General features: G+C 38.9%; 2 protein-coding genes across 2 annotated transcripts in view; one reads left to right on the top strand and one right to left on the bottom strand.

The window, feature by feature from the left end:
* The window catches only part of LOC121681686 (protein unc-13 homolog C-like), a 121,605-nt gene extending 100,905 nt beyond the window's left edge, over nucleotides 1–20,700 (bottom strand). The window contains exons 1-4 of the mRNA XM_042061562.1: nucleotides 20,617–20,700; nucleotides 14,327–14,422; nucleotides 12,486–12,552; nucleotides 11,912–12,000 (exon numbers count right to left, since the gene is read on the bottom strand). The gene's annotated coding sequence lies outside the window, so the exon portion shown is untranslated. The remainder of the gene's footprint in view (nucleotides 1–11,911; nucleotides 12,001–12,485; nucleotides 12,553–14,326; nucleotides 14,423–20,616) is intronic.
* A 726-nt stretch (nucleotides 20,701–21,426) lies between these two features.
* On the top strand, nucleotides 21,427–25,564 carry LOC121681481. Its single transcript, XM_042061241.1, has 5 exons — nucleotides 21,427–21,461; nucleotides 22,497–22,592; nucleotides 23,024–23,161; nucleotides 23,980–25,110; nucleotides 25,407–25,564. Exons 3-5 carry the CDS (start codon nucleotides 23,113–23,115, stop codon nucleotides 25,562–25,564), a joined length of 1,338 nt encoding a protein of 445 aa, XP_041917175.1. The 5' UTR covers nucleotides 21,427–21,461; nucleotides 22,497–22,592; nucleotides 23,024–23,112.
* The last annotated feature ends 1,925 nt before the right edge of the window (nucleotides 25,565–27,489 follow it).

Here is a 27,489-nt window from a genome sequence, read left to right as displayed (position 1 = left end):
TTGGAAGTGTAGGATCATTATGACACCCTCTGAAATTCATTGAATTCCGTTCATGGGGGGCCACACAATAAATTAATTTATGTTACTATACACCAACTGGCCTGTAGGTGGCCGGAGACAGTTTTCTGTGTATATCTCGAGAACCGTAGGGCCTAGGAGGTCCACCTTTTTTTGTATGTTGGTCTTAAGGGGGCATGTCAACCCATCCCATTACCACTTATTTCATGTATAGCGCCACTGTAACGATCCTGTGTTCCCTGTCCCTCCTTTGTTTACCTCCTGTGCCATGTGCTCCTGTGTTTACTTCCTGTCCCTGTGTTTTAGTTCCTGTCAGCCATGTGCTCCTTTGTTTGTCTTGCCATGTCTTAGTTCCCTGTGTCTCCGCCCCTCACCTGTTCCTCATTAGTCTGCTAGTTTAATTATGATTTCCAGCCCTGTGTTCACCTGTCTCTTGTTTCTTGTCCACTTGTGCCTTGTTAGCCTTGTTTAACCCCTGTGTATTTCAACCCTCTGTCTCCCTCAGTCCCCTGTCGGTCATTGATGTTGTTTCGTGGTTGTAGTGTGCATTAGCATTAAAGATTCCTGGTTTCAAGTTCAAGTGTGCCTCGTTCTCGACTTGCCCTGCGCCTCGGTCCAGCTCTCCATACTGCAACCGTGACAGCCACCTAGTTAAAAAGCCAAAAATGTAGGTGTTTTCACCACAATATCTCTGGCTGACATGGTCAAAACTGCACGAAATTGAAAGTGTAGGATCATTATGACACCCTCCGAATGCATGCCAAGTTTTGTGAACTTTCGTTCATGGGGGGCCTTACAATAAAATCATTTGTGTACATTTAGTGACCGTACACCAACAAGGATTCCCGGGACACTGAAAGACCGGGGTACACGAAACTTGGTGGGCATGTAACCCCACATGGATAGCATGGAACCATCGGTTTTCGTTTTGATCTGTAGCCCACCCGCTGTACTGGACCCCCCGAAAGGAGGGTAGGGCAGACACATTCTTCTCTGAATATCTTGAGAACCGTAGGGCCTAGGATGACCAATTAATCCGTATGTTTGCCTCCAGGGGTCATGTTAACCCATTCCATGTGCACACATGTGCATAAACGGACACACACGCACACACATACATTCACAGTAATCATACGTATGACACATACTCACACAGAAGACATATGTACTCATGCATGCACATGCACAAACACATACGCATACGCGCACACACACACACCCACACACATAAACATAAACGTGTGCATGCACACATGCACACAATTCAAGAGTTTCTCAGAATTATGAACAGGCAAGATGGGGGTGGGGTTGTATAAAATAAATTTTACATGTGAAATCTATGAACTAATCATGTTTTGGTACTTGTTGTCTAGCAGATACCAGTGAGAATTGAGTGTGGATAATGCAATTTAGTGAGACAGTTAGAATCATATAGGCCTTTCAGCGTGATTTATTTTTGTGGAAAAAATGTGCTGGACTGGGCGGCGGTCATATTTTGTACCGCTCTGCGGTACATCTAGTTACATTTCATTTGTATATGACCAATATGCAGACATAATTTTTCTTTTCCCTTTAGTCTAGCATACAATAATCCATCATGATCATATCAAAACGTGTTTTTAAGACATTAAAAATATATTTTTCCTCTGGACAATAAGCTTAACAGATATGCTGGATTGTTCAGTGCACAGATCTTTTAAACAACACTAAACCAATACTATTACTTGTTGTAAGGTGACTGAAGGTGTTATCAATATTAGCACCTGATTTGTTAAGAGGCAGAGACCGGCCTCATGCCATGGAGGAATGTGTCTGACAGCGAAGATTTGGTTTGCTATGACAGCTGCAAGTGACGGTAATAAAATTCCTTCAGAATTAAGTTTGTCTCACCTCTGGGCTCCTTTTGAAACACACATAATTAAGTTACACCTGATACTGGCCATTTATTTCTTCAGAGGGTAATGCATTTTCAAAGAGCACATCACTCTAAGCTGGGATTTTGCCCCAACTGAGTGCCTGCATCTGTCAGTGTACTTATGCACATAGCACTGTGAAATGCTCCCCCACACTCCCTTCCATGTGAACATATCAAACCATGACATTAGGGATTACTAAATATACTTCTTATATTCTGCTGTGTTGGCCCTTGGGTTAATGCTACAAGTGAAATATATATGATTATTTCCTACTACAGCCTGTTGGGCCATGATGTTAAGCTGCATTTCCATGCTTCACATATTAAGCACATTTAAATCCATACAGTGTGTATGGCACTAGTACAGCTAAACCACTTTCCATATTATGCTAGATAGAAGTGGAAGCCAATTGGAACAAATATGCTCTGCAATTATGACCGTCTTTGTAATGGCAGCAATGTGTAAATTGAACAAAATCAGGTGCTCAACAGCAGTCACAACTTCTGTGTCCTTCATGGCAAATAATCTTAAATTCCAAAGCACGTTCCCTGGGTCATAATGTAACTACCTAAGGAAACCTGCTGACGTGAGCTCCATTCTCTAGCAATGCAGGGTAAAGATGGAGGCGTATGAGCAGCAGTGCTAAATTGTAATCCTTTCAGATCATTTAATCTGTGAGCAGCAAATGTCAGCAACCCACCATCTATGTAGCATTTCACTCTAAGGCAGGCCACTGACCTCATCCATACAGCTCTGAATCCGCTCTGCATCCCTCTGGCACAATGAATCACTCCAAATGGCCATGTAAATATCCAGCTGAAGATTCTATGACAAGCATAAACATTTTTTGGGGTAAATGTTACAATCGCAGGTACTGTCGATGGCTCAGGTACTGGGGCTGTTGCCAGGCCTCTGCAGTGGAAAGGGTCGATAAGATGGATTAGTCTGTCCCTACACTGAGGCCCAAAATAGGGTCAATACTGGATCCTGGTCTCTCCCTTCCCCTGGGGACTGGGATAGGTCTGTGTGAGTAGTTAGGCTGCACCTTAGAAGTATTTTAGTCCTCACTGAGCTTGAACTAGCATCCCTTCAGAGAAAGAGAGAATGTAATGTGGTACTTAAATCCAATAACAACTGTGTGGTGTCATTTTAGGACAATTATTCCAACTGGCATATTTTTTAACCTTTAACCTTTGTTCTGATTCAGAAACGTTCTAAACTAAAGAAAATTATTCATAAATTAAATAGACAAAAATAAAATCTCAATGACCTCCTCTGACTTCAAACATAACGATGTAAAATCTGACTCTTCTACAAAAGAGCAAACACAAACACATGAGTCATATTTATGTTGTATGTATGTTGAGCACACATATTTTTTGTGCACTCATACACACACTTGCACATGTTAGTGAGTAAGCACACTCCATCCAAGCAAAGCTGATTTACTCAGCCTTAATAACAAGTAGTGGGATGAGTTGGGGGATCAAGGCTTATAAATACCACGACAGTTGAGATAAAACTTTAAAGCTCATCAGCATAGCAAGTGGTATCGTGATAAAAGGTTAAGCTAATCGAAAGTAGACATGATGTAGGGTTTGGACACCTCTAATTACCAGCATCATGCCCTCAAGTGTTTCTCTGTTCTTCTGCCTCACAACACCAAGCCCACACATTTCTAAAAGCATGCACATTACTGCAATCGCACAGCGGCTTATATGGAGTGTGGGGTGCTTTGCTTCAGATAGTGGGTGGACATTTATAGAGCAGGTATGATACACGCCTCAGAGCAGAGTCCCGCAATGAGTCGGGTACCCGCATAAAAATGGCTAAAATGGGTGGATTGTGACATTCCTAAAATTCAAGGGCGGAGATGCGGGTGGATAATGAACTCCTTTCGGGAGGGTAGCGGATGAGAACCAAAACAGTATTTTAGTTTACTGAAATAAAACATAAATGAAAAATATGTGCAATACCATTACCACATTGCAAATATAGTTTTAGTCAACGATAGGCTACGACCTTTGACCATCACGTTACTACTGCGACTTTGATCTCATAGTTATAGGCATAAGCACATATAGGCAGGCTCAGGTTGTATTTTTTCTTGTATTAGTTTTTTTCTTGTAACAGAAGAACGGCCGGGTCTCCAAAAATGGACCCGTGCAGGACTCTGCTTCAGAGTACAACTCAGACGATCAAACAGAACCTCACAAAGGCCATCCAAGAATGACACACTGGCCATATTATTTTCCTCATCTAGCCAGACTCTGAAAGAGGTGTCAAAGGTCATATTGGTAACCAGTCAGTTTGGCTGTCAGGTTACATTGTATTGGGAACCACACTTTTCTGCAATAGTTTTAATAATAAATGCACATGTAGCTGCTAGATGGTAATAAGAGAATGTTGTGTGACATGCAGAACTACATAGTTTGTTTTTCAGACTGTATGTTGATGTTGATGATGTGTAGTGTACTTAGAGTTTGCTGTAATGTTTTCTCTGTGTCCCATTATTCATGTCTATTATCAGGTCTATTACATTTGTAAATTAACAGAGGTCCCTCAATGATAATTTAGAATACGTTTATCGTTTAGAATACGTTTAATAGGTCTATCTGTTGCATATGCAACCCCCTTAAAGGTCACAGTGTTTTTATTCTTTCTGAACTGCTTTTCGTTTTCCTCATGATACTTTGTCATTACCTCTGTATTTGTATGTTTGGGTCTGCAGACAATACATTATGCAATGTCTTGTGATTCTTGTGCACTCCCTCACAATACGTTTGTGTTGCCTCGACAAAGATCGAAATATTTTGGATAAAAGCAGTTATTATGTTCCCCACACAAACACAAAGTATCCCAAAAATGGGGGGAAAAACTGCTTGTAAAAAAAATCAGTTTGTCCCTAAAATGAATACTAAATATATCACAAACATTGACCAGCCTGGGGATAAAACATCAGCAGACTAAAGTAACAGTAAAAGAAAAAATGGCAAAAGTGCAGTAGGTCATGAGCTTGTTGAATCATGATTCTCACTATGGATTAAAGGGAATCCCACAGAATAGATCATTGAACTTTGCATATCCAAAAACATACCACTGAGTACTGTAGATCAGTTTCAGGAAGCAAGGAGATACATTAAAAGCTTGCCATCAACAGACAGTGGGGTTTTCTCTTACATACTGTACTCACTGTTAAACATTTCCTGAGAAAACTAGATAAGTATTGTGCAGTACAGTTAGTTTCCAGTATTGTATTGCATAATACGAACAGTAAGAAAAAGCTTTCTCTGCAGTAATTTTTGTTTACATTATCTTCAGTAAAATGGCAAAAGAAATTCAACAGTGAGTGAATGTAATTATTTTTTATTGGCACTTAAATTGAATCTACATTGGTAATACAGTATGTTTACTTAAAAAAAAGCGGTATCATACTGGTAGCTATTCGGTTATTAAGTGATGATGCAATAATAGGCTAATAAATCTTTTTCCGGGTCCAGCGGCTTTCAAAGCCGCTAGTTTTTCTCCATAGACAGTAAAATAAACAATTTCTTTCTCCGCTATTCAGTACAGCCTTTAAGACAATTGTCATCCTACTACTCACTTGTTGCCTCAACCTAATAATATCCTATTTTTTGCAGAAGCCTGCACGTAACCCTTGATTGTATCATCTGGCTGCACAGCTATAGTAATTGCTCTTGTTTTGTTTTACTTTCAATAAAACGGAGGTACCTCCGGTGATGGTGACAAGGTTGATAAGTTGCAAAAACTTGCTGGCTGCGCTATAAACATTTTTTGACCAAAAAGCTGTTGGGCCTGTGACGTTGGACTTAAAGGAACCATATGTAAGATTGTGGCCAAAACTGGTACTGCAATCACTTTCAAATTACTGTAGAGCGGTGTATCCCCTCCCCCTCCCCCCTGACTCGAGGTTGCCAACCCGGATGCCGAAACACTACTGACTTTGTGATTAGTAGATAGGTGGAGGGTGGCGCATCAGGCAAAAACACAACATGACATGATAAAACACAAAATCAACATCAGTTGAGGGCTGCAACTGTTAGTCAGTGATATAAGTATTTGAAATTAACATGATTTCTTCATGTCTAGTGACATATCAGGGCCATTTTATGATTAATTGAAATACATTTCTTACATATGGTTCCTTTAACAACCGAATTAGCCAGTAAGTTACTGCCATGTACACGTGTGAACAAAATATGGCATGAGTGAGAGTGGGATTGGTAAGGATATAGCCTACCCACAGCCATGGGTAGGCCTTTACCAATCCAATCCATTACCAAGTGCCATACTGCATTTATACAACAGTTGTACTGTACTACCAACTAATCAAGTTTAAAGACATAAAATGGAGTCATATCTTGTTTATTTAGATTTTTGTTTGTTTATCCTCCTCAGGGCCAGGACAGGCAGAGGACTTGGTCAGAAACAGGCAGGATCCAGAACCGGACTCCACTCACTGTGAGGTCAGGCAACATACCGCACACACTGTGAAGATCTGACAAAGTAAACTAAAAAAAAAGGCAGGCTTTAAATAACCAAACTAATTGGCACAATGAGAGACAGGTGAACAGACAAAACAGTCTTATTGCTGAAAGGATGAAGCTCGTTTTGAAATGTGTGGTTCCAGCGCTTATGGACCTGTAGCGACTTCCAGAAGGGAAAAGGTGGAACAAGTGGTGGTTTGGATGACAAGGATCTTTGATTATTCTGGAAGTGCAGTTTAAGGTGCGCTCAGAGTACAGAGCGTGGACCATACCTGTCAACATTTAGCTTTCCAAAAACGGGAGAATTTTCAGTGTTTATACTGGATCTGTGTTTGCATATTTAATACGTTTCATACACGTGTTTCAACACTGTATTTTGGTCGTTGCTTTTACCTTACGCATGCCAGTTATGTATCCACCAGCCTACATGTACTTCCAAAACTCCAAAGCTGCTTGCTGTCAGATTTGGTTCCGAGGGCACAAGTTCAGTGTATCAACAACACTCAATAACAGTTTATGTGCCTGTGTTAATCAATTAAATTCCAACAATTTCACAAAAGCTAGTTCTGGAGTAGGCCATTCAACTAGCCCGCTTGCTTACGACGAGACTCAGGCTGCGCAGTCGGCACCCGCTTCCTTATTTGGGTTTTGGGTTGCCAGGTTTTAGCCTATGACAAAACGGTTAAAATTGAAACTAAGTGATCGTGTATGTGTAGGGTGTATTTCATACACAATCTGGCAACTTGGAAGATGTCAGACTAATAAAAAAAATGAATGGATCAATGATTTTAAAATGAAGTTTGATGACCATGCAAATTACGGGAGTTTTCCGGGAGAAATAACAAAACGGGAGGGTGCTGGGAGATGACCTTGAAATACGGGAGAACCCGGGAAAAACGGGAGTGTTGACAGGTATGGCGTGGACTAGAGGGAAGATACAACCAAATATGTCAGATGCTTTGGTGATAACTCCCATACCAATGATCCCCCTATATAATGGCTTTGTAGAAATGCCCCAACAGATGTTTGCTCACATTTAACTTCAATTGCCTAAGTAGAAGTACTGTAGTCTTTCTTGGTTATTTGAGTGGTGTTTATTTCCCATTTCAAATTGTTGCTGATGTATGAGCCAATACATTTCAAAACAGCCCTAAAGGGGCAGCCGTGGCCTACTGGTTAGCGCTTCGGACTTGTAGCCGGAGGGTTGCTGGTTCGAACCCCGACCAGTAGGCACGGCTGAAGTGCCCTTGAGCAAGGCACCTAACCCCTCACTGCTCCTCGAGCACCGCTGTTGTTGCAGGCAGCTCACTGCGCCGGGATTAGTGTGTGCTTCACCTCACTGTGTGCTGAGTGTGTTTCACTAATTCACGGATTGGGATAAATGCAGAGACCAAATTTCCCTCACGGGATCAAAAGAGTATATATTAAAGAGTTTTAACGCACTCTGAGGTAGAAACACCCCCCCCCCAAAAGAAAAACAACAACAACTTGACTATACATTGACACATGAATGTTTTCACACTAACATTATCTCCACATGAAATTTCTCTCTTGCATTCCTAAGTTGTAGATGGTTGCAGGTTTGTCGCAGTTCATCTTGTCTGTAAGTGTTTACAAATCTTCTTCAATTTGCAGCATCAATATAAGAAGTAGTGGCAGAACTTTGGTAGCAGATGACTCATAAATGTAGCCTATAGCTCTGATGGTAGCAAAGAAAATATACACTCAATTCCCTGTTGGAAGTCTTATCATTGCGTAATGAACTTGGGGCAACTCTCTCAGTTTGTATACTTATTAGCTTACTTTCGCAGTAAAACTACTTCAAATGGAAGTTTTAACACACAGCCATGACTTGATTGCTGTGTAAATAGCTTTGGTTCTGCTGATGCTACCATTTGACTATGATTATCCAAAACCATACAATGAAAAATGATTCCACCTAATGAGCTTATCAGTAACAGTTATATATGTGTGTGTGTGTGTGTGTGTGTGTGTGTGTGTGCGCGTGTACTGTATGTGTGTCTCATGACAGAAGCAAACAGACAAAGACAAAATAGATACAGGCAGACAGCTATGGTCCTCATCATACTTGTGAAGAAGAGGAAGAGGAGTTTGAAGAAAGCTGGAGCCATGTGTGGCATTCATTTAAAATACTTTCATGCAAGTTGACCTTACATGCATTTCTGAGCAACTAGGTGAAGAATTTAACTTGAATGCTGGTGAGGACAAAATGTAAATTCTCACGTTGCAAAATTACATTCTTTTCAAATTTAAAAATTCACGTTTGGTGCCTTGTGGACTCACAGCAACCTTAAGAGTTGCCTGACTTTTTGTTTCAACCTTTCTTTGAGAATCAGCCTTCTCTGATATGAATTTCATTAAGAGCAAACAGAGAACTTGCTAAACTGATATACACTTTGAAAGATTCAATAAGAGTTGCTGTGTCAAGTTAAACACCTGAAAGTGCACTGATCGACTTAATACAATGTCAGGCTTCCCACTTCATTTGGAACCATTTGCATAAAACAGCATGCATAAAATTCATTTTGAAGATGTTAATTAGTATTAAAAAAAATTAAATAATATATTTTGTTCTTTTATGTGACTGTATAACTGTACAATTTCTACTACTGCTTATGCTTATTATACCTGACATATTTACCCTTTATAAATAAATGCCATCACTGACAGTTTTCATAGCTCAACTTCTCCTTAGAATCTATTGATTAATTAGAATCTGTATGAGCACACTGTATAGCAACTACTCTGTTCTCTTTCACTTTCAGGTTTGAACATCACTCATCCTTTAAACACTGACATCATACTGAAAAGAAAAACAATACTGGTATGGAAATTGATAAACTTAATTTAGCACGTGTCTCAATTCAAACACCCATATTTCATTTAGGACATATAACAGTATAGACATAACCCATAAATGACCCATACATTTCTGTGGAATTTGTCCCATTCTCTGACTATTTTCACATTATTCAGAAAGGATAATCATTATAAAAATGATCCATCAAAGTCCTCCGTAAATTTTCTACAATTAATAATGGCGTTAAACATTGTGTCTGTCTGTGCACATCAAATCAATGTATTCGTCACCAAATAAAATATTTGAGCAGAATTCAAAAATGGGGGGTAACACTAAACAGTGGTTTATGTTGTGGCAAAAGTTGTGGTAACATTTCTTTCCACCTCACTGCCTGCTGTCAACGTGATCTAATGAGGCAGGGCTCTTTCAATTGAAATTGGAGTGTCAACACTAAGGTGACTACCACAAATCCAGTTAGTGATCTAATTCCTTTTAAAGAAATGAGAACTTGGATAAAGGCTTTGCCTACAGGGCTTTCTCGTTATTAAAACTAAATTAAGAATTAAGTGGGACCTATTGCACATGACATGGTCAGTGCCACAGGCATCTGATGTAGCTATGCTCTATATCAAGGGGGAAAAGGAATCACTTAGAGGAACTGATGGCATAACATTGCCTGTGTGCGTTACTTGGCTTTGGACATTGCCAGGACACTCTAGGCATGACACACCAATTTCGAAAGCCAAAGACAGCTTTTAGACATTTCTTTTCCAATGTCCAATTCTTAATGCAAGAAACAAAAACAATAGTGACAGGTTCGTAATTAAATCGTTTAAGTTACAGACTTGATGTCATCCTTTTTAATTGTGGGAGAGGGGAAAATGCCACTGCATATAAAAAAAAACTAAGTAGGGCCTAAATAAACAACTTTGATGCAAAGCACAAGAAGCCAAGTCACACACCCCAAAACTACAAAGTGTACCACAACATTTAGTACAAAGTGATCCACCACAACATTTAGGCTGGGTCAAGCTGCCTGATGCTGAGGATTACTTGATGTCTTAGTACAGTAGGTCCTTCCTTGAGGGGGATTAATTCATCCACTCATCAAGTTACTAGAGAAGGGATTAGCTCATCAGCTCATCAAGTGATTAGATCAGGTAACATGCTTGGTAAGTACTGGAAAATTGTTGATTAAACAACTAAAGATGAGAGTATACAGTAAGCCAAATCAGAAAACTTCATAACAAGATATATTAACTGTGTGTTTTTGATCCTATGGCAATGGAAGAGGACTGTAGACCTCAATCCACTTCTAAAGGCTAATTTATAGACGAGGCAACAGTTAGACAAAAAAGTAATAATCAAGAAACGTTGCAAACGTACCATGGGCGCAACAGCACAATGATATCACACAGCACCTGAAAATAGTCACCGTAGGGTATAACTTCCAGCAACAAGTTTGAGCTGCAGCAGATTATTGCGCCGGAATATGAGTACCGGTATAGTTCCATGTGAAATCAGCCTAGAACAATTGCACACTTTCTAACTTGAGAAGAGACAAGTTTTAAATGGGAAAATTACCGGAAATCTTTGTCACTTTTAAGTGTGATGCTAGCAGGCGAGATGCTAATGGTCTAATTCGTTTCAATGATCTATGCTAGGCTGGAGCTAAAAGTGGTATCGCCAGACTCAGAGAACTGCTGGATGAACTGGAGAAAGGTAAAAATCAATTGTTTAACTCAAGGGAATATCCCTTTAACTTAAAGAATAAATACAAAAATAGAACAAAAGATTGCATAAAAATTATGAAAATTAAAAAAAAAAATCAGCAAAAACAATTAGCTAGACGGAGCGACATAACGTGCTTACCCTGCTTACCTGTAACCTAGCAACTATCTTCTCATGCACAGGAAGAGGTTAAAAATGCTCAATAATAAAGAGAGGGGGCTTTTGAGTCACTTTTTTCATGGTTTAGTTTCCCAAAGGAATTCCTTGACAGGAAGTGGAGAAGGCTGGAAGGGATGTAGACTCCACATGGGCCCATCCATCAAGCTCTTTAGAAAAGCTTATTCTTTTCCCCATCATTTTTCCCTGCCCAGGTTTTGAGATGGCTGCTGTATCTAGACAGCGGGCAGTCTCAGCTGTCTGCCTTTGAGAAATGGATTGGATTGAGAAGTGCAAGTGCTCTTGCTTTAGCCCAGCACATTCTTCCACTAGCAGAGAGGGCAAATATTCCCTTGTGTTACCTTAATTAAATGAGCATGCTAATCAATGTACACTGTCCATTATAAATAATAAAAAAATAAACAAAATACTTTAAATAGTAAAATAGAGAATGTTTATTTTGAATCTGATGAGTCCGTGTATCTGGGTAAAGGAGACATTACGCTCAACAAGTATTTGCTGTTTTCACTAAAAGGCACCTTATGCCAATGCTTTACCTTAATATAACAGCTTCGAAGTCATTTTGATGGTAAGCTAACTTGTAGGAAAAAACATCACTTGCAATTTGTCTACAGGTTTTTAACCTACAGAGTACACATTTCTTTACTGTGCAGGAATTGTTAGTTTTTCTTTTTTTTCTGTGTGACAGACCAATTTAATTTTGTGGAAAACACTCAGAGTAGATAGGGCAGTGACACTACCTGGTCTGGCTGTGGTCTCTTTACTTTATTGCATATCCTCTGTGCCTCCACCAACTGATCCTTGGCACCAAGAACTTGTCCTGCGAGCCCTGGGACACCATAGTAAAGAGAGACAGATGGCTGGGTAAATGTCCAACCCCAAGACCATACTTGCCTGACTTGCCCTACCGATAACTACAGTAAAAGACACTAGCTGCTCATGGCAAAAATAAAGACACTGGCTTTAGACATAGCTTTAAATTATGAGCATGATGTTGTTTTACATTCATTTTTTAACTGAGTTATCAATAGCTTCATTGTTTACAAAACTGGCTGCAGTCAGTCCCTTGATTTGTTGGTTTGGTAAATACACACTACTCTATGCATATTTATAAATACCTAATTTTTTGTAATAAAAACGCATAAGTAATATGTTTACCAATCGTCTGAAATTGTAGGCTAGGGTTAGCTGGTCTAAATTCACCTCATTTGATGCCACAGCATACTTCTGACTTCAAAATGAACCTCTTATTATAGATTATATAGAGCAGATCTTATTGCAAGGTGGTTTTCATGATGAAACACTTCCTGTCACCTCTTTCGGTAAGGTTCAAACATCAGCTTCATCTCCAGATCAGTCTCCATATTTCCAGCAATTGGCACTGCAATATGTGGTCCAGGTTCACATACAATGTTTAGAGAAAAAAATACTGTAATTTAAGGTCATAATCTGTTATTTTATTTACTCATTTTTAAATGAGAAGTTTGGACCTCTCAAGGACAGAATACTTTACGCACAAAGATACATTTAGTCTGTTGAAACCATAAGTAGCACTCTGTCCAGATATGCAGTGAAACCTTTGCTCTCTTTTCTAGACCAATGCCCAGCATCTGAAGCCAGTGGGCTTTTGATCCCCTCCATTTGGCTTCTGCAGCCTTTTATAACACAGAGAGAGAGAGAGAGAGAGAGAGAGAGAGAGAGAGCAGTAGGGTATACTATGAATGTTGAGGAATATTCTGTGTGTATAATGTCACAGAGCAATACATTCCAACAAATCATTTCTTTCATGTGAGGAATACCCATTTATCTCGAGGGTACCCTTTTAAAAGAAGGCCTAAAGTTGTTTTATATAAATAGGATCGCTGACCGTGATGTAGAGGGCAAGAAAGTATAATAGTCTCTCTCATGCGCTCATAACTTAGGTTATCAGGTCACTTGCTCATGATTTGCAGGTAGCAACTTACAAATGAGGTAGGCCTAGCCTATTGCTTGCCATAATGGTAATGAAAAATATATTACTAGAAGTAAAATATTCAAATATTTAGTGTTAACCTTACTCAGCACTGAAACCTGTCAAACTTCGTTCAAAGTCCTTCATCACATGAATTAAGATGAACTAATTTAATTTCTGAGCACCACAAAGTCAGACCTCAGCTATTAAATGTAAGTATAATAAAATCATAACTGCAATACTGTTTTTAAAATCATGTGTAGTACGCCTAAGTGTAAATGTGTGTGTCTAAACATGCTTTAATGAGCTTACACTTTAATGAGCTGAATTTGAGCTTACAGTTCTTTCACCAACCTATGTGTTTTACATTAACTTACAAAATTAAGTTACAGATACTTTATCTTAGTCCTCAGATAGATGAGGGTTGCTGCTTGCTCTGTTAAGGTATTTCTGTCCCTTCCAAACTGCATTGAAATGGTATGTTTAGCAGCCAGAATTTCAAAATTTCCAGGAGAAATCTCCAGCCCCCAACTAACACGACCCCCCCCCCCCCCCCCCCCGAAAAAAAATTGCCTGATTGTGCCCCCTCTGAATTTTGGCTTGCATGACGCCCCTGGCCTTAATTGCTGTTTTCTGTTCGTTTTTTAAAGTTATTGCGCTGTCAATATCTTGTACAACAGACACAATAGGGGCATCTAAACGTCTCGCTTCTCTAGCAACAGGCTTTTTCTTTAAAACACAATCAACCAAAGTGAGCTCAGTTGACATAAATGACTAGGCACCGTTGCTTACATATCTATGGTTGCTCATCAATCCATTATCGTTTAAAGCCCACCAACACACGATTTGATTGGTCCGCACAGTTCTTAAGTTTTCATAGAAGCTTCTCAAATGAAGTCCAGACCAAATATCTCGCCCTTTTTTTTTTTAATTTGGGTTGGCTTCCAGGCTATGATGTAGGATTACCAACATCCAAACACATACAGTACAAAGTGATTGATTCTCTGTTAACCTAAATAAATAGATAAGGCAGAATTGGTGTATTTTTAATACATTACACTCCACTTGGACACCACTTTCTCAACATCTAGTTTATCCATTTCCCATGACATATTGCTGGCAGCTACTCTGTATAGAGCTTCTAATTATTCTCATTATGTTGGAGGTTTGAGTTGGGAATAAAGCCAAGTGCAAAGGAGAGTACCTTTTCTAGAGTGAGATGGAGAAACAGATGTTAACACAGAGCAGCAAGGTTGGCTGCTATGTGTAGCTCAGGCAAGAACTCATGGGATGTCCTCTCCTGAAACATACAAACACACATAACCTTATACAGTACTACCATCCTTCACAAAAATTATGAACACCTATCTGGCAGACTTTCCCCTAAACTACCAGACATATCAACTGCTTAGCTTGTATGATGTGATGTTGGCTTAGAGAGCTACTGTATGTGGCTCATTCTGTATCAACTCAGATAAGGTTGTTGCTCCATGATCTCAGATTTTGTTCAAAATGTGTCTATCATAAATGGGTCCCAATACCAAGGCCTGTACAAGTCTTCATATCTTTTCCAGCCCCTGATATTACTTTACTTGGACAGAAAAATAGTGCAAAAAGTGTGACATGAAGGGTATTATAAACTTTTTTGTAGGGCTGGGCGATATCTCAGATTTTTTTACACAAAACCCAATTTAACTATTATTGTTTAAAATAAGTTTTGACTTTATTGTTTTTATTTGATATAAATGTCCCTTTGGGGTGAAAGAGCAACAAGTAACAAGGCAAGTATGATACCAATACTGCTCTGGCCTTGAGACCCTACATTTTCCATGGTCATTACTGTAAATTGCGACCCATATTAAGACACCATATCTTACCAAAAAATCCAACTGTTTTGAGTTCAAACATATGGAGCCATATCTACCACTTGAGTACTACATGTTAAGCACAAAATATTTGCTCAGTACCTCTGTAATGTCGAAGGCCACACCTTCTCATCATACGCGATTTAAGAAATTAATTTACACGATTTTGCCCATATTTTATCTACCAAGTTTTTAAAAGTAAGACTTTTGTAATAATTATGTTAAAATGAAGTGGAATAACACATGTATTAATATACATATTTTCATGGTCAAATATTTTTTTGAAAACATGCTCAACCAAACGGTTGAAGTGCCAGTTTATGGTAAAAGTCAGGTCCGTATAGATAATACTAGAAAACATGACAAAGTTTATGAATTAATCATATTAACCATTATATACCGTTTTCAAATGTATACTACTACTGTAAAGTGTATACTGTATGTTTAAAAAGCATGCATACGCATGAAATATATCAAATAGGCTTATTAGCTATGTAATTCAATGCAATTCAATACATTTTGGTCTGTACCATGAAGGTCTGACCCACCCTGGTTGGACTTTTGTTTTTCCCTCCATTTCTGCCTCCTCACCTGTTCCCTGTTATTGTCTCGTTGGTTTCGTCCAGTCCTCTGTCTCTCTGTTAATTGCTCTGTGTATTTCTACCCTCCTGTTTCTCTGTTCCTTGTCGGATCGTCTCTCTGTTTCTCCTTGTCTAGCCCAAGTCCTGTTTGTTGTCTAATTGTTAAAATAAAATAAAAGTCTAATTGTTAAGTTCGTGTTAAAATAAATTGTGTTTTGTCTGTAATTCTGCCTGTTGGAGTCTTGCACTTGGGTCCTCCTGCACAACCCTGACACTAAACCTAAATGATTAAACCGATTTTCAGGTTCCTACTACCCCATAAGCCATTTTAGTACAAAGAAAATTACTGAAAAATAGAACCACCCGGTGGAACCCAGTTTCATTGTTAATTTCTCAATGTTTATATGCAGTGAATACCTCAAACATTGACACACAAATGATTTTTGTCATTTGGGTCAAACATTGGTTCATATCACTCTTTTTTGCAAATTGTTCTGTATCTAGGGCCTTTTATAAAATCACTGGGCATGCACAAACTTTTAATGGTCCACTCCAGCCATACTGTGAATATATTTGTCTTCCATCCTACAAGGTTTGGACAGTGACCCATGTATCCTTTATAAGAGTTCAGTTCACAGGAGTTCAGTTTACAGGAGTTCAGTAAAAAGGATGGTGTTGAGGATATGAACAAAAATATATTGATGCTGTATTGTAATTGTAAAAGGAGCTTACATCAGCGGCGATCTCTGAAATCACACCACCACATTATCTTATTTTTCTGTCTGTATGGGAATACAGTGCAACAGTGACCTCTAGTGACCCTAATGTAATAAAGCTATTGTCACTTCTGAAAAACAGGTGGTTTTATTACAAAAATGTGCATGAATGATATTTTCTTTGTATTGTTCAAAACTGTCAAATAACTGAGAGGAGAGGAAAGATGCCAAGGGATGGAAATTAATTTTAGAAATAAAGGAGCTTGATGAGAATATATGGATGAAGAAAACACTAACAATATGTTACTAAGCCATGAGTATTATGCTGAGTATACTGAGTATATCACAATAAGCTTAGGCTATATCTTTTTAATTTTTTTAAGATAATTATATAAATAGTAGAAGAAATAGTACCATTCATCTTCTTGACCACTAGTCACAGCTTGCAAACAAATGGATACAAAAAAATGAAAGCAGATGCTTGCACTGAGGTGTCCATAGCCACAATGCTATTTACACCAGGGCACAAAGAAACAATATATTTGAGAAACTATCTATAAATTATAGTTAAAGATGCAGTCAGTGATTGTGCAGGAAGTCACAATTGTTTATATTTTAAATTATTAGCAGACGCTTTAGTGGAACCCAGTTTCATTGTTAATTTCTCAATGTTTATATGCAGTGGATACTTCAAATATTGACACGTGTCAATATTTGAAGTATCCACTGCATATAAAATGCATAAGAATTATGTGCAAATGAATAATAAGTATCTACTGCATATATAATGCATAAGAATTAGGGCAGACGTACAATGTAGTCGCGGATGCCTTTTAAATTATCCTGCTGACGTTGTGCACTTTCAATACTTTAGTTGAATATAGCCATGTCTAAGCAACAGAAAAGTTCATCAAAATACGTCCAAAATGCAAAGGCATATAGGGCAGGACTTGGACCACAAGAAAAGGCGCGATATTTCGAGAAATTACGGTTTATTGGCGGTGCAGATCCTACGAGCGGGGTGAGGGAGATCCTACGAGCGGGGTGAGGGAGACGCAGTACCAAGTCCAACCACAAGCGTTTCCTTCTGATAACTTCTGGCATTCCTCTCCCAGGTTTTTAATAACTTTTGGAAGTCAATCATATTCCAATTTTTTCTCTCTGTCTGACCTAATGGTACAACCTAAAACACGGCAATAATTAACCATTTTCCTTGACGACGTTCAGGATCTACTTAAGTGCCTGTGCTTTGCTGTGATGTGGAGAAGGTAGCCTATCTCCAATATGGCGACTTACTGTATGGTCTGATGACTAGTCGTGAAAAGCCTCAATATATTTATTTTTTATTATTATTATTATTTGGCTTTTGTAGGCCTATCTTTTTTTTTATTGCTCTTGTTTTGTTATTTTGATTATTATTGTTGTAGGCCTATATGTTTTGTAAACTCAGGGCATTGCTGTAAAAGAGCTTGATGCTCAGTCAATTTTCTCCCTTGATGATGATGGTACATGACCGTAAATACAGTCCAGGCTACAGTATGGGGTTTTCTTATCTGCCTTTTCCTCCTACATCCCTCCAGTCCTAGCCCCTCTTTCTAATTCATTTTGTGAAGGAAACGAGGAAGGAACGATAGGAGGGTGGAGGAATGAAGGAGAGACCAATATTTATTTTTATTTTTTATTATTAATCAAACTCATCAAGAGGTACAGTATATAGTGCAGTATATACACAATATCAACTGTTATCAAAAGTTAGATCATATATAACATACCAGGGGACAAATAGTTAAAAGAATACAATGGTGAACAGACAAAAAACATAAGGACATGGAACGAAAAAAACATGAATAAATAATGAGAAAAAAATAAAAACAATGAGAATGAAATAAAATAAGATAAAATAATAATAATTACTATTAGTGCATTATTATTAAAAAGGTTGAAAGAGCCTAAGAGGAGGGTTGTTTTAATGGCCTTGGGACTCGTTGAACACTGAAGACTGTTAATGTATATTTCTAGATCATTTGTAAATAATGGGAGGAGTGGTTTATTGTTTGTATCTACATTTATGAATAAAATATTTGGCAAGTAGGAATACAAGGTTAATAATATAAAAAATATTTCTTTTTTCAATAGTAAAGTCATAGAAGCCAAATAAAACATGTTTAAAAGAAAACTCAAAATTATAATTAAGTTTGGTGCACAACATTGCGAGTAGATCTGCCCAGAATTTCTCAGTGTGGGGACAAGACCAAAATAAATGTATGGATGTTTCTGGTGATTTTTTTACAAAACGAGCATGTGTCATCTAGGTCTTTCTTCATTCTGATGATAAAGCTTTTGGAGGGATAGTATCTATGGATAAGCCTATAAGTCACTTCACATACTTTATTTATTAGTAAGTATTTCAGGGGTAAAGTCCACACTTTCTTCCATGGAATGTCATCACATAATCCTGACCAGTATGGAACTACATAGGGAATGGCAATATCCCTCTGGAACAACGCTCTGATGTTCTTATTATTCTTTTGTATTTTAGGTGAGAAGCAAACCTGCCCTACCGCTGTGGTATAAGGATTTAATTCAGCCACCTGAGGCAGAGCAGCAAATGAATGCTGACTTTTTAATAAAACAAATTCAGTAGGATTAAAAGAAAGCCAAAATAAATATTCATCATCATCATCATGGCTGCATTTGCAGTATTGGCGATAAGTAGTTGTTTGTCCACTAGATGGCGCGTCGTTGCAGTGAGACGTAATTTTGTTGGAAGTTAAAAGTGGGTTGGAAAAACAATGGACGCTTCATACAAGGAGTGTAGCTTACCGCAGAGAACGTCTAATAAGGATAGGATGATGTTCACATGAAATGTAATTTCCATTTCTTCTTGAAGCCGAAATAAATCTGAGGATGTTTATCGGACATGCTTGGTTTTTACTGCAGGTACGTTAATCTTATAATATCAATAAGGACCTAGGTAATGTTACCATTAGCGTTGGTTGAGTGATGGAGGCCAATTTGATTAATTGCATTTGTAGAAAACTATAAATGCGGTTATACCAAGCAAATTGATAGCAGCACTGTAATTGGATCTTTCGACTGTCATTTGTTGCACGTGCTACAAAAATGGAAGATTTACCAACTTTACACCGGTCTGATACAGTTTTGCCTATACATGCGTGAGACTGAGACGCCTGTTTATTTTGTTTTAAGTGCGTGCAGGGTGTGAGAGGGGAATCGATGTGCTTTGATTCCAGCTTGGTAGTTGTAGTCTGTGAAATTAAAAAGCATGTGTGTGTGAAGTATCCAATGACTCCTTCATTTCATTATGGCTGCTTTAGCAACACACCTTAAAGATGAACTGAACTGGAATTTGAAGTAAAGGTGATATAACAGATGTATTTTATTTCTTCTCATTGGTACAATGATTAAAATGGCTGAATGTATTAAAAGGGATAAAATTGTACGTTGAAAGTGGTGTTGTTGGATTTCAACAATCGGCTACGTCACTGGCATGGTAAGCTACTCTGCACTAGCACTAGCAGCCATAGCAGATAATGAGTCTGAGGCTAGCTGACATGGCTGAGGAAACTAACATTAGACCTAGCTGAGTTACATATTGGCCATAAGCCATTTATCATAGGCTAGCCTACATCACAAAATCTCATACAAAATGAAACCAAACTAGTGAAACAAAGGCGAACACTTTAACAGGGGAAATTAATTGGGCATGAATCATAAGCTATTTTGTCAATGAGCAAAAACACACACGACATTCAAACTATTGATAAGATGTGCACTATGGAAACTGGTCTGTAACTTTGGATGAATAAATGCCATTGACTTGCCATATCCTGACTTAAAAAACCCTTTTCTTGCTTACTTTATCGCAAACTCGGTGGGGCAGCTTGTAGTCTTTTTCAATTCCTAGAAGGGCGAGCCCACAGTCTATGTGCCATGGAGCCTAAGTTTCAACTTCGGCTTTGTTCACCCAATGCAGTCACTGGTCGCAATTACAAAGTCCGGGAAGGTTCGTTCAATCGTTTAAAGTTTTAAGTGCAGTAGCCTATCTGTCCCCTTTGGAATAATATCTCGAAGTAGCCTCAGATGAGGTCCAGTGTTAGATAGGCTACCATTCGATCCAACCTAGGAAAGGGCTAGCAGCTAAACACCTTGGAAACACTCTTATGTCAAACTCCACAAGCTAGCACTCCGACCATAGAGAGTATAAACCATGACTCCGACGATATCACAGATCGATAATAATGCTTTTACTAGCTGGTAACTAAACCACAGCGGGTCTGTAAACAGAATCCAATGTCCCTTTCTACTCACCCTGAAGCCAGTTGTTCACCGTCTCAGGGCAGATTGTTGATGAGAGGGAGTTTAACTAGCAGTGCTGCTATAGGGAGGGAAAGTAATCTCATCGCCATCTAGTGGTTGCGTTCCTAGAGTTTAGCGGAGGGGATGGGATTTTTTTTTAGAAAAAATATATCTCGGTGCACATTGGGATCTTAATTTAATGCCTTCCATATGTTAGGCACTGGGGTCACCTCTATTGCTTCAAGTGGTCATACCTTATTTTTAGGATCAGTTGAATTGTTTTGAGTTTTTGTCGTAACATGGTGATAACAAACTACAGTTGCATGTGACGTCACAGGTTTGGGCGCTTAATCTCTAACTGATCAATACAGAAATTTGCTTAACTGGCTTACATATTTTTGTAATAACGGAAGGTGATGTAAACCGCGTGGTGATAACCTTTATGTCTGGATAACTGGTGTTGTGCTTCTACTCACATGAAGAGCTGGCAGTAAGTGTTAAGTGGCAATGCTAACCAGGCTAATAAACAAACCATGCTACCGTGAGTAAGGTCGAAGGGTAAAGTCACGTGGCTTTTTTGTAGTTCGTTTATGAAACAAAAGGAGCAATTTCGATTTTTTAAATAAGGCAAAATATGGTCTGACATTTTCACAGTTAGAAGATTATTACTGTATAGACACTGAAAAATATTTTTGGTGGATAAGATCGCTGATTTGGCTTCACAGTATTTAAAAAAAAAATAGGTCTATGGGACTTAACATTGGAGCTGCTCGTCGATAGGAACGCAACCACTTGGGACGCTGGTTTTCACTTTCCCTCCCTATCCAAGAGACTCGTGCAATATCAACATCCACAAGGTAAAAATCTGCAAATTCTCCACTAACGTTAGCCTAAAATAAACGGCAAACTCGTGTATCCTCCGTGTATCTGGGGTCAACTTGGGGTAACGAAGTTTTTAGCAGTTTCAAGGGAGGGAGAGAGAGAGCCCGTGTGAGTTGCTGTTACTAGTGCCAGTAGTTCATACTGCGTTAGCCTACATTGACGTGACAATGCGTGTTATATAGCTTATTTGTATATGCACCGTAGCCTTCGCATAGGCCTAATGTAGTGGTGGTGAGTGAGTATGCAGTTGTGTGGAGGATGTACAGTAGGCAATGTGTGTGTGTGAGGGATGGAGGGAGACAGAGAGATAGCGTGCGTGTTGCTGTCTCAAGCGCCCCTCGTCCAGTTTTCTACAGTACATGACCTGTAGGCTAGGTCTACAGTAGCCTATATTGTGCCGCACAAAATGTATCTATGTTGTACATTGCACAAAATGTATACCCCCGAAATAAACACATACATAAATAAACATATGTTTCCCGTCACTTTGGCTTCATTGAACATTTTCCCTACGTTTCGCCACTGCTTTGCAACAGATAGATTCCAGTGTCCATGCTCCGTCAGCGCCCACACAGTCATTTTCACCCAAATGATCCTACTGAAGGTTGAGCTGGAGCCTGAAACCCATCTAGTGGTAGTCAAGACACTACAGGCCTGTCGCTCACAGGCTCAAATTTGTAACCCATGCCATTAAAATTACTAATTTTCGTGTATACATAATATGCTGCAGCTGTTGCCTATTAAGGTTTTGCACCTACGTCATAATTGTCATGTGACCGTTTGTTTACAACTGGACTGGTAGGCAAGCGTGGTAGGCAGAGCGGTAGACATACAGCGGGTTACATATGTTACACATGGGCCTACTGTAGTTACTATGGTTACAAATATCTTCAAAATTGAATTTTATTATCAAAACACTGACTGAGAGATGCCGACCACTTGCGTAGCAGTTGGTTGCTACAATAGGAAGAAAAAAGGTGACGGGAAATCGTTTCATCGTTTTCCATTAGATCCTAATCGCCGAGCGAGATGGATAACAGCTGTGAAGCGTGTAGGCTACAATATCCAAGATGGGCATCGCGTCTGCAGCGACCACTTTATAAAAGGTAAGTCAAGACGAACGTATGTCCCTAGCCTACTGTATGTTGATGGTACTTGTCAGAAAATAGCCTAGATCTAATCGGAAGTGTAGCCTATCTGTTTGTGACTTCGGATCTATTGATTTTTCATCAGGCTGTAATCGTTGATATTGCATTGCCATTATTGTTTATTATTGGTAATTTCGTTAATGCAGTCTTACCAACATTTTAAAACTGTTCACTGTTAATGTTTTAGCTATTCTAAGTTAGGCTAGCTTCTATATGTTTTTATTTGCTAGGTGCTTTAGACAAAAGCATCTGCTAAATCATGCACGCTTGCCAACCTAAGGATAACCATCTTAGATCTGTTAGATCTGAGTAGATCAACGATCAACTCAATTTGTGATCAGTAGCATAACTTTTTTTTTAAAATAACATCTTTATTGCTTTTGTTTCAGAGAAATGTGATGACCCACTATCGCCAGATTATGTGCCTTCCATATTCCAATATGTGTCATCACCAGTTAAGAGGAAACGGGCGCAGGCGATGGAAGGTTATGCACGCAGAATGGTAGCAAAGAAAAACAAATGTGAAGGTGAATGGCTTAGTGAATGAGTTATCTGTTGAGAATATATTATGCTGCCCTCCTACTACGTTACCAGCAGGCAGAACAAGACAGCTAGCTAACACTGTTTTTCAGAAGTTTTTCAATGAAATGGCAATGCTTGACTGTTATTGTGTTTACTTAAGTTTTCAACAATACTTCACTTTCACTCAAAACTACAGACACGTAAAACTGTACAAGAATACCAAAAAGGTAGGCTACATAAGGATACATTCGACATATTACACATGCAAACAGCATAGCTTCAAAACACAGAGATCGCTAGCCTAACTCATTCTTAACGTGACTCGGAATACCAACGAGAGCTAGCATCATTTATCTAACTAAAGTATGCACAAAATACGTAGCCAAGTTACAGAAGTACGAAAATCAAAGATATCTCATGAGAAATATTCCCCTAACACAAACGGTCTACTTACAGACAAGTAATGTCCAAGGCTGAAACGTAATTAGAAGGGATTTTCTGAGACCGTGTTCATCCGTGATAAACTCGTGGTAGACTGAACCAAGAAGTAAACACAGGAATAGTACTTAGTCCTACTACTATTCAGTTACCCAAAATGACCGCAAGGTGGAAGCATATGTAAAGAAATGTAAAATAAGGCTATCAGAATTACAAATAAGATGCATTTTTAGAAGGCAGAACATATACATATACATATATAAATAGTTAATTAAATACATAAATATAATGTAATATTTAAATAAATAAGTAATATATAGGCCTATATATCATAATAAGTATCTATCATAAATAAATAAATATAATGTAATAATTGTCATTCTAGGTAGGGAGAGGACAGCCGCTGCCCAAACCCTTTTACTACTATCCACATATGACTCTGACAAGGACACAGACTCTGCGCCAGAGCTGGATGATGAGTTAGAGACACAGCTAGACACACAGCCTGCACCAAATCCCAGCACAAACTGTGTGTCTACTCAAACAGACATTGACATGGAATACATGGATGAACTGGATCGAGAGTGTCAAGCTCTTCGTTCCGAGAATTTAAAAATCAAGGAGGATATTGCCAGACTGTCACTACAGGAGGACACATTCAGGGCCAATGAGGGCAAGGTTAAATTGCTGACTGGTCTGCCAAACTACCAATGTTTGTTGACTATGCTCACACTTATTGGCAGTCATCTAGGAAATGTAAATATTCTTAGTCCATTCCAACAACTCCTGATGACCATGATGCGACTCAGATTTAACCTACACACACAATTTTTGGCTTTCATTCTAGGCGTCAGCACTTCCACCATATCAAGAACATTCAACAATGTAATTAATGCACTATATGTCAAACTAGTTCCCCTCATGATTGTGTGGCCTGATCGCGAAGAATTGAGGAAAACACTACCAACTTCTTTCCGTGTCACATTCCCAAAATGTACATCAGTGATTGACTGTTTTGAAATTTTTGTTGAGAGAGCATCTAGTCTACAGGCCAGGGCTCAAACCTACTCTAATTACAAACACCACAACACTGTTAAATGTTTCATCAGCATCACCCCACAGGGGACCATTTCATTCATTTCCAGAGGTTATGGTGGTAGAGCAAGTGACAAATACATCACAGAACACTCAGGATACCTTGCCAAATTGAATCCAGGAGATGTAGTTCTGGCAGACCGGGGGTTTGATCTGAAAGATACATTTGCATTGTATGGGGCCAAATTGGTAATTCCCATTTTTACAAAAGGAAAAACACAGCTATCATCTGAAGACATTGAGAAATCAAGAAACATATCAAAAGTTCGAATACATGTTGAGAGAGTAATTGGCTTGACCAGACAAAAATATACCATCCTTGAAACTATCATTCCAATCACATTGTTACAGACAGACACTGTATATAATGTTACTTCGCTTGATAAAATTGTTCATGTATCTTGTGCCTTAGTTAATATGTGTAAATCTATAGTTCCATTTGATCAATAAAATACGGGTCTTTGAATATTGAGATGAAATAGTTTATTTGTGCACTGTCACGTCCCACTGTCTAGGGGTTTTGTGGGACATGAACAAAAGATAGGAGATGGCAAAAACTACTGCGGAGGATCAATGCAAAAATATTTATTTACAAAAATATAGGAAAAAGTATTAAAGAACACAAACTAAGGCTGCAACAAAAGTCCAAAACGAAAGGCCTCAAGCACAGGCCCAGGCAATCCCCAGCCTATTCCCGGACTCTCACTCCGAGAGCAGGCAGGAGCGACGGAGACAAAACTGCTGGAACGCGTGGCTTGAGCGAAGCAGCGGAGCGTAGCGTGGCATGGCAGCGGCAACCCCAACCTAAATCCCAAAAGCAAGTGAGCAAACGATCGAGCGAGCTTCCGGATGACGTCAGCCAGCACCTTTTATAGGCCGGCCCAGCAATTAAGCCCCCCTGCTGGACTGTCTGAAACACAACAGAAAGATACACAGAACAGACAAAAGCAAACAAACACTGATAAAACATACAGGGACATAACATGCACCTTTATATTTCTGTTTTTTGTTTGTTCAGCAGAACTTTGCAATCTGAACAAAACCATTTTCTTTTGGGTGCATTCTTCAGTCTCAAGCATGACACATGGAATTGCACAATCTTACAATTTTTATATTGACAAATCACCATATTGTCGGATAGAGGTTTACGGCAGAAACACCAAACTCTGTTGGTATAGCTTGACGCTTTGGGGAGTTTTGTATCAGTAGGTGCAGCACGAGTGAACCATTTGCCTAGAATCTCTGGAAGAATGCAGCTTTGGAAGAATATTTTAGCTTTCTCAATGATGGTGGAGTGTAATTGGAGATCAGGCATTATTCTTTCAGTGTAGAATTCTTGTGGGGTCCAAATAATGAAGTCGGCATATGACCGTTGTGTCACCATCAACTGACACTGTACTTGATAGTAGTATGTGTGGTCTCTCTTGAGGTGTACTATCCCGTCTGTCTCTGTCAAACAAAAATCAGACTTCTGTACAAGATCTCTAAGCCTGCTACACTTGGCTGTAATAGGGCACTTTATTTCCAGGACACCTTCTCCGTGGCATCCACATGCTATCAAACCATCTGGACTGGCACCAATGAATGGGTGAGTCGTGCTGATGTGCAACCCAGTCTCTGTGACGGTGAAGTCTTCGTGGTTACCAGCATAAAGCTGACTGTAGACCTGCCGAGCAACTGATTCATTCTCTTTTCCCCACCTGTGGAAAGCAAATTAAATCATTCTTAATTAATAATGTGTTCTTTGCTATGTATAACTGTGAACCAATCATAATGTACATAAGTAACCTTAATAAATAAGTTTCCACAATATACTGAAGACATCTTGCCTAGTTTCTTTAGTTGAAAAATTAGTGTTCCCAGGGTAACAGATGGACTTGATCAGTGATTTTGGTGGGTTATACACATCAGACTTAACAGCTTTACAGACAGATGCTGTGACTCTCCCACACCTCTGGCCAAACCACACCTTTGACTTGTACTGATCTCTGGTGCTGTCTATGATGATGTTTACCTGAAACATACATGATTTCATTTTCATACAGTGGGTACCACTTGGAATTTTCCGGTTTCACGCGTGAATCACGCGTCTCTTATTTATATTTCCCCAGTGAAGCTGCAATGACCCAAACAACCTCAAGTAATATGTTGTAAGTTGTATGTTATAAGTTGTAATACATTTTAAGTTGCAATATGTTGTATGTTATAGGTTGTAATACATTTCACGCAGCTGCGTGAATCACAGAAAGCATGAATGAAGTGGCCACTGCTAAATGGGACCCACTGTATGTCTTCATTAAAGTACATACAATAACGGTTACAACTGGAAAACCAGTAGGCTACAATCGTAACACTTATTTTCTCAGTTCAAACTCGATTTACAAAGACGATAGACTTAAGAGCTGTGAAATTCGCCCAGAAAGGAGTCATAGCCTAGCTACATGTTTACTTTTGCCATAGAGACGGGTGTTACAACTAACCCGCACAATGTTTTTATTTTCATTTACGCATTTGCTGTGATTAAATATATCAAATGGCACTCATGTTAACTTGTAACAGAGGGACTTTAAGATATGAATGATATATATATGTGATTGAAGTCCACAAACACAAATTTCGCGAAGCACAAATTTCGCGAACTTGCGAAGTGTTTGCGAAGCAAACATGCGGTTTTAAAAAAAGAATTAGGCCTAGGCTACGCTAGATTTTGCACTTTTTTTGCTTAATATCTGTGGTCGTATTTATTCTAGACCATTCTTCTATTTGGATGGCTGTAAGATTGTATCGATGTGTCTAGACT

The sequence above is a fragment of the Alosa sapidissima genome, chromosome 14, assembly GCF_018492685.1.
Source record: "Alosa sapidissima isolate fAloSap1 chromosome 14, fAloSap1.pri, whole genome shotgun sequence".
In the NCBI taxonomy this organism is placed as follows: domain Eukaryota; kingdom Metazoa; phylum Chordata; class Actinopteri; order Clupeiformes; family Clupeidae; genus Alosa; species Alosa sapidissima.
Note: the sequence above shows the minus strand (reverse complement) of the source record. Positions and strands in the feature narration are given on the sequence as shown.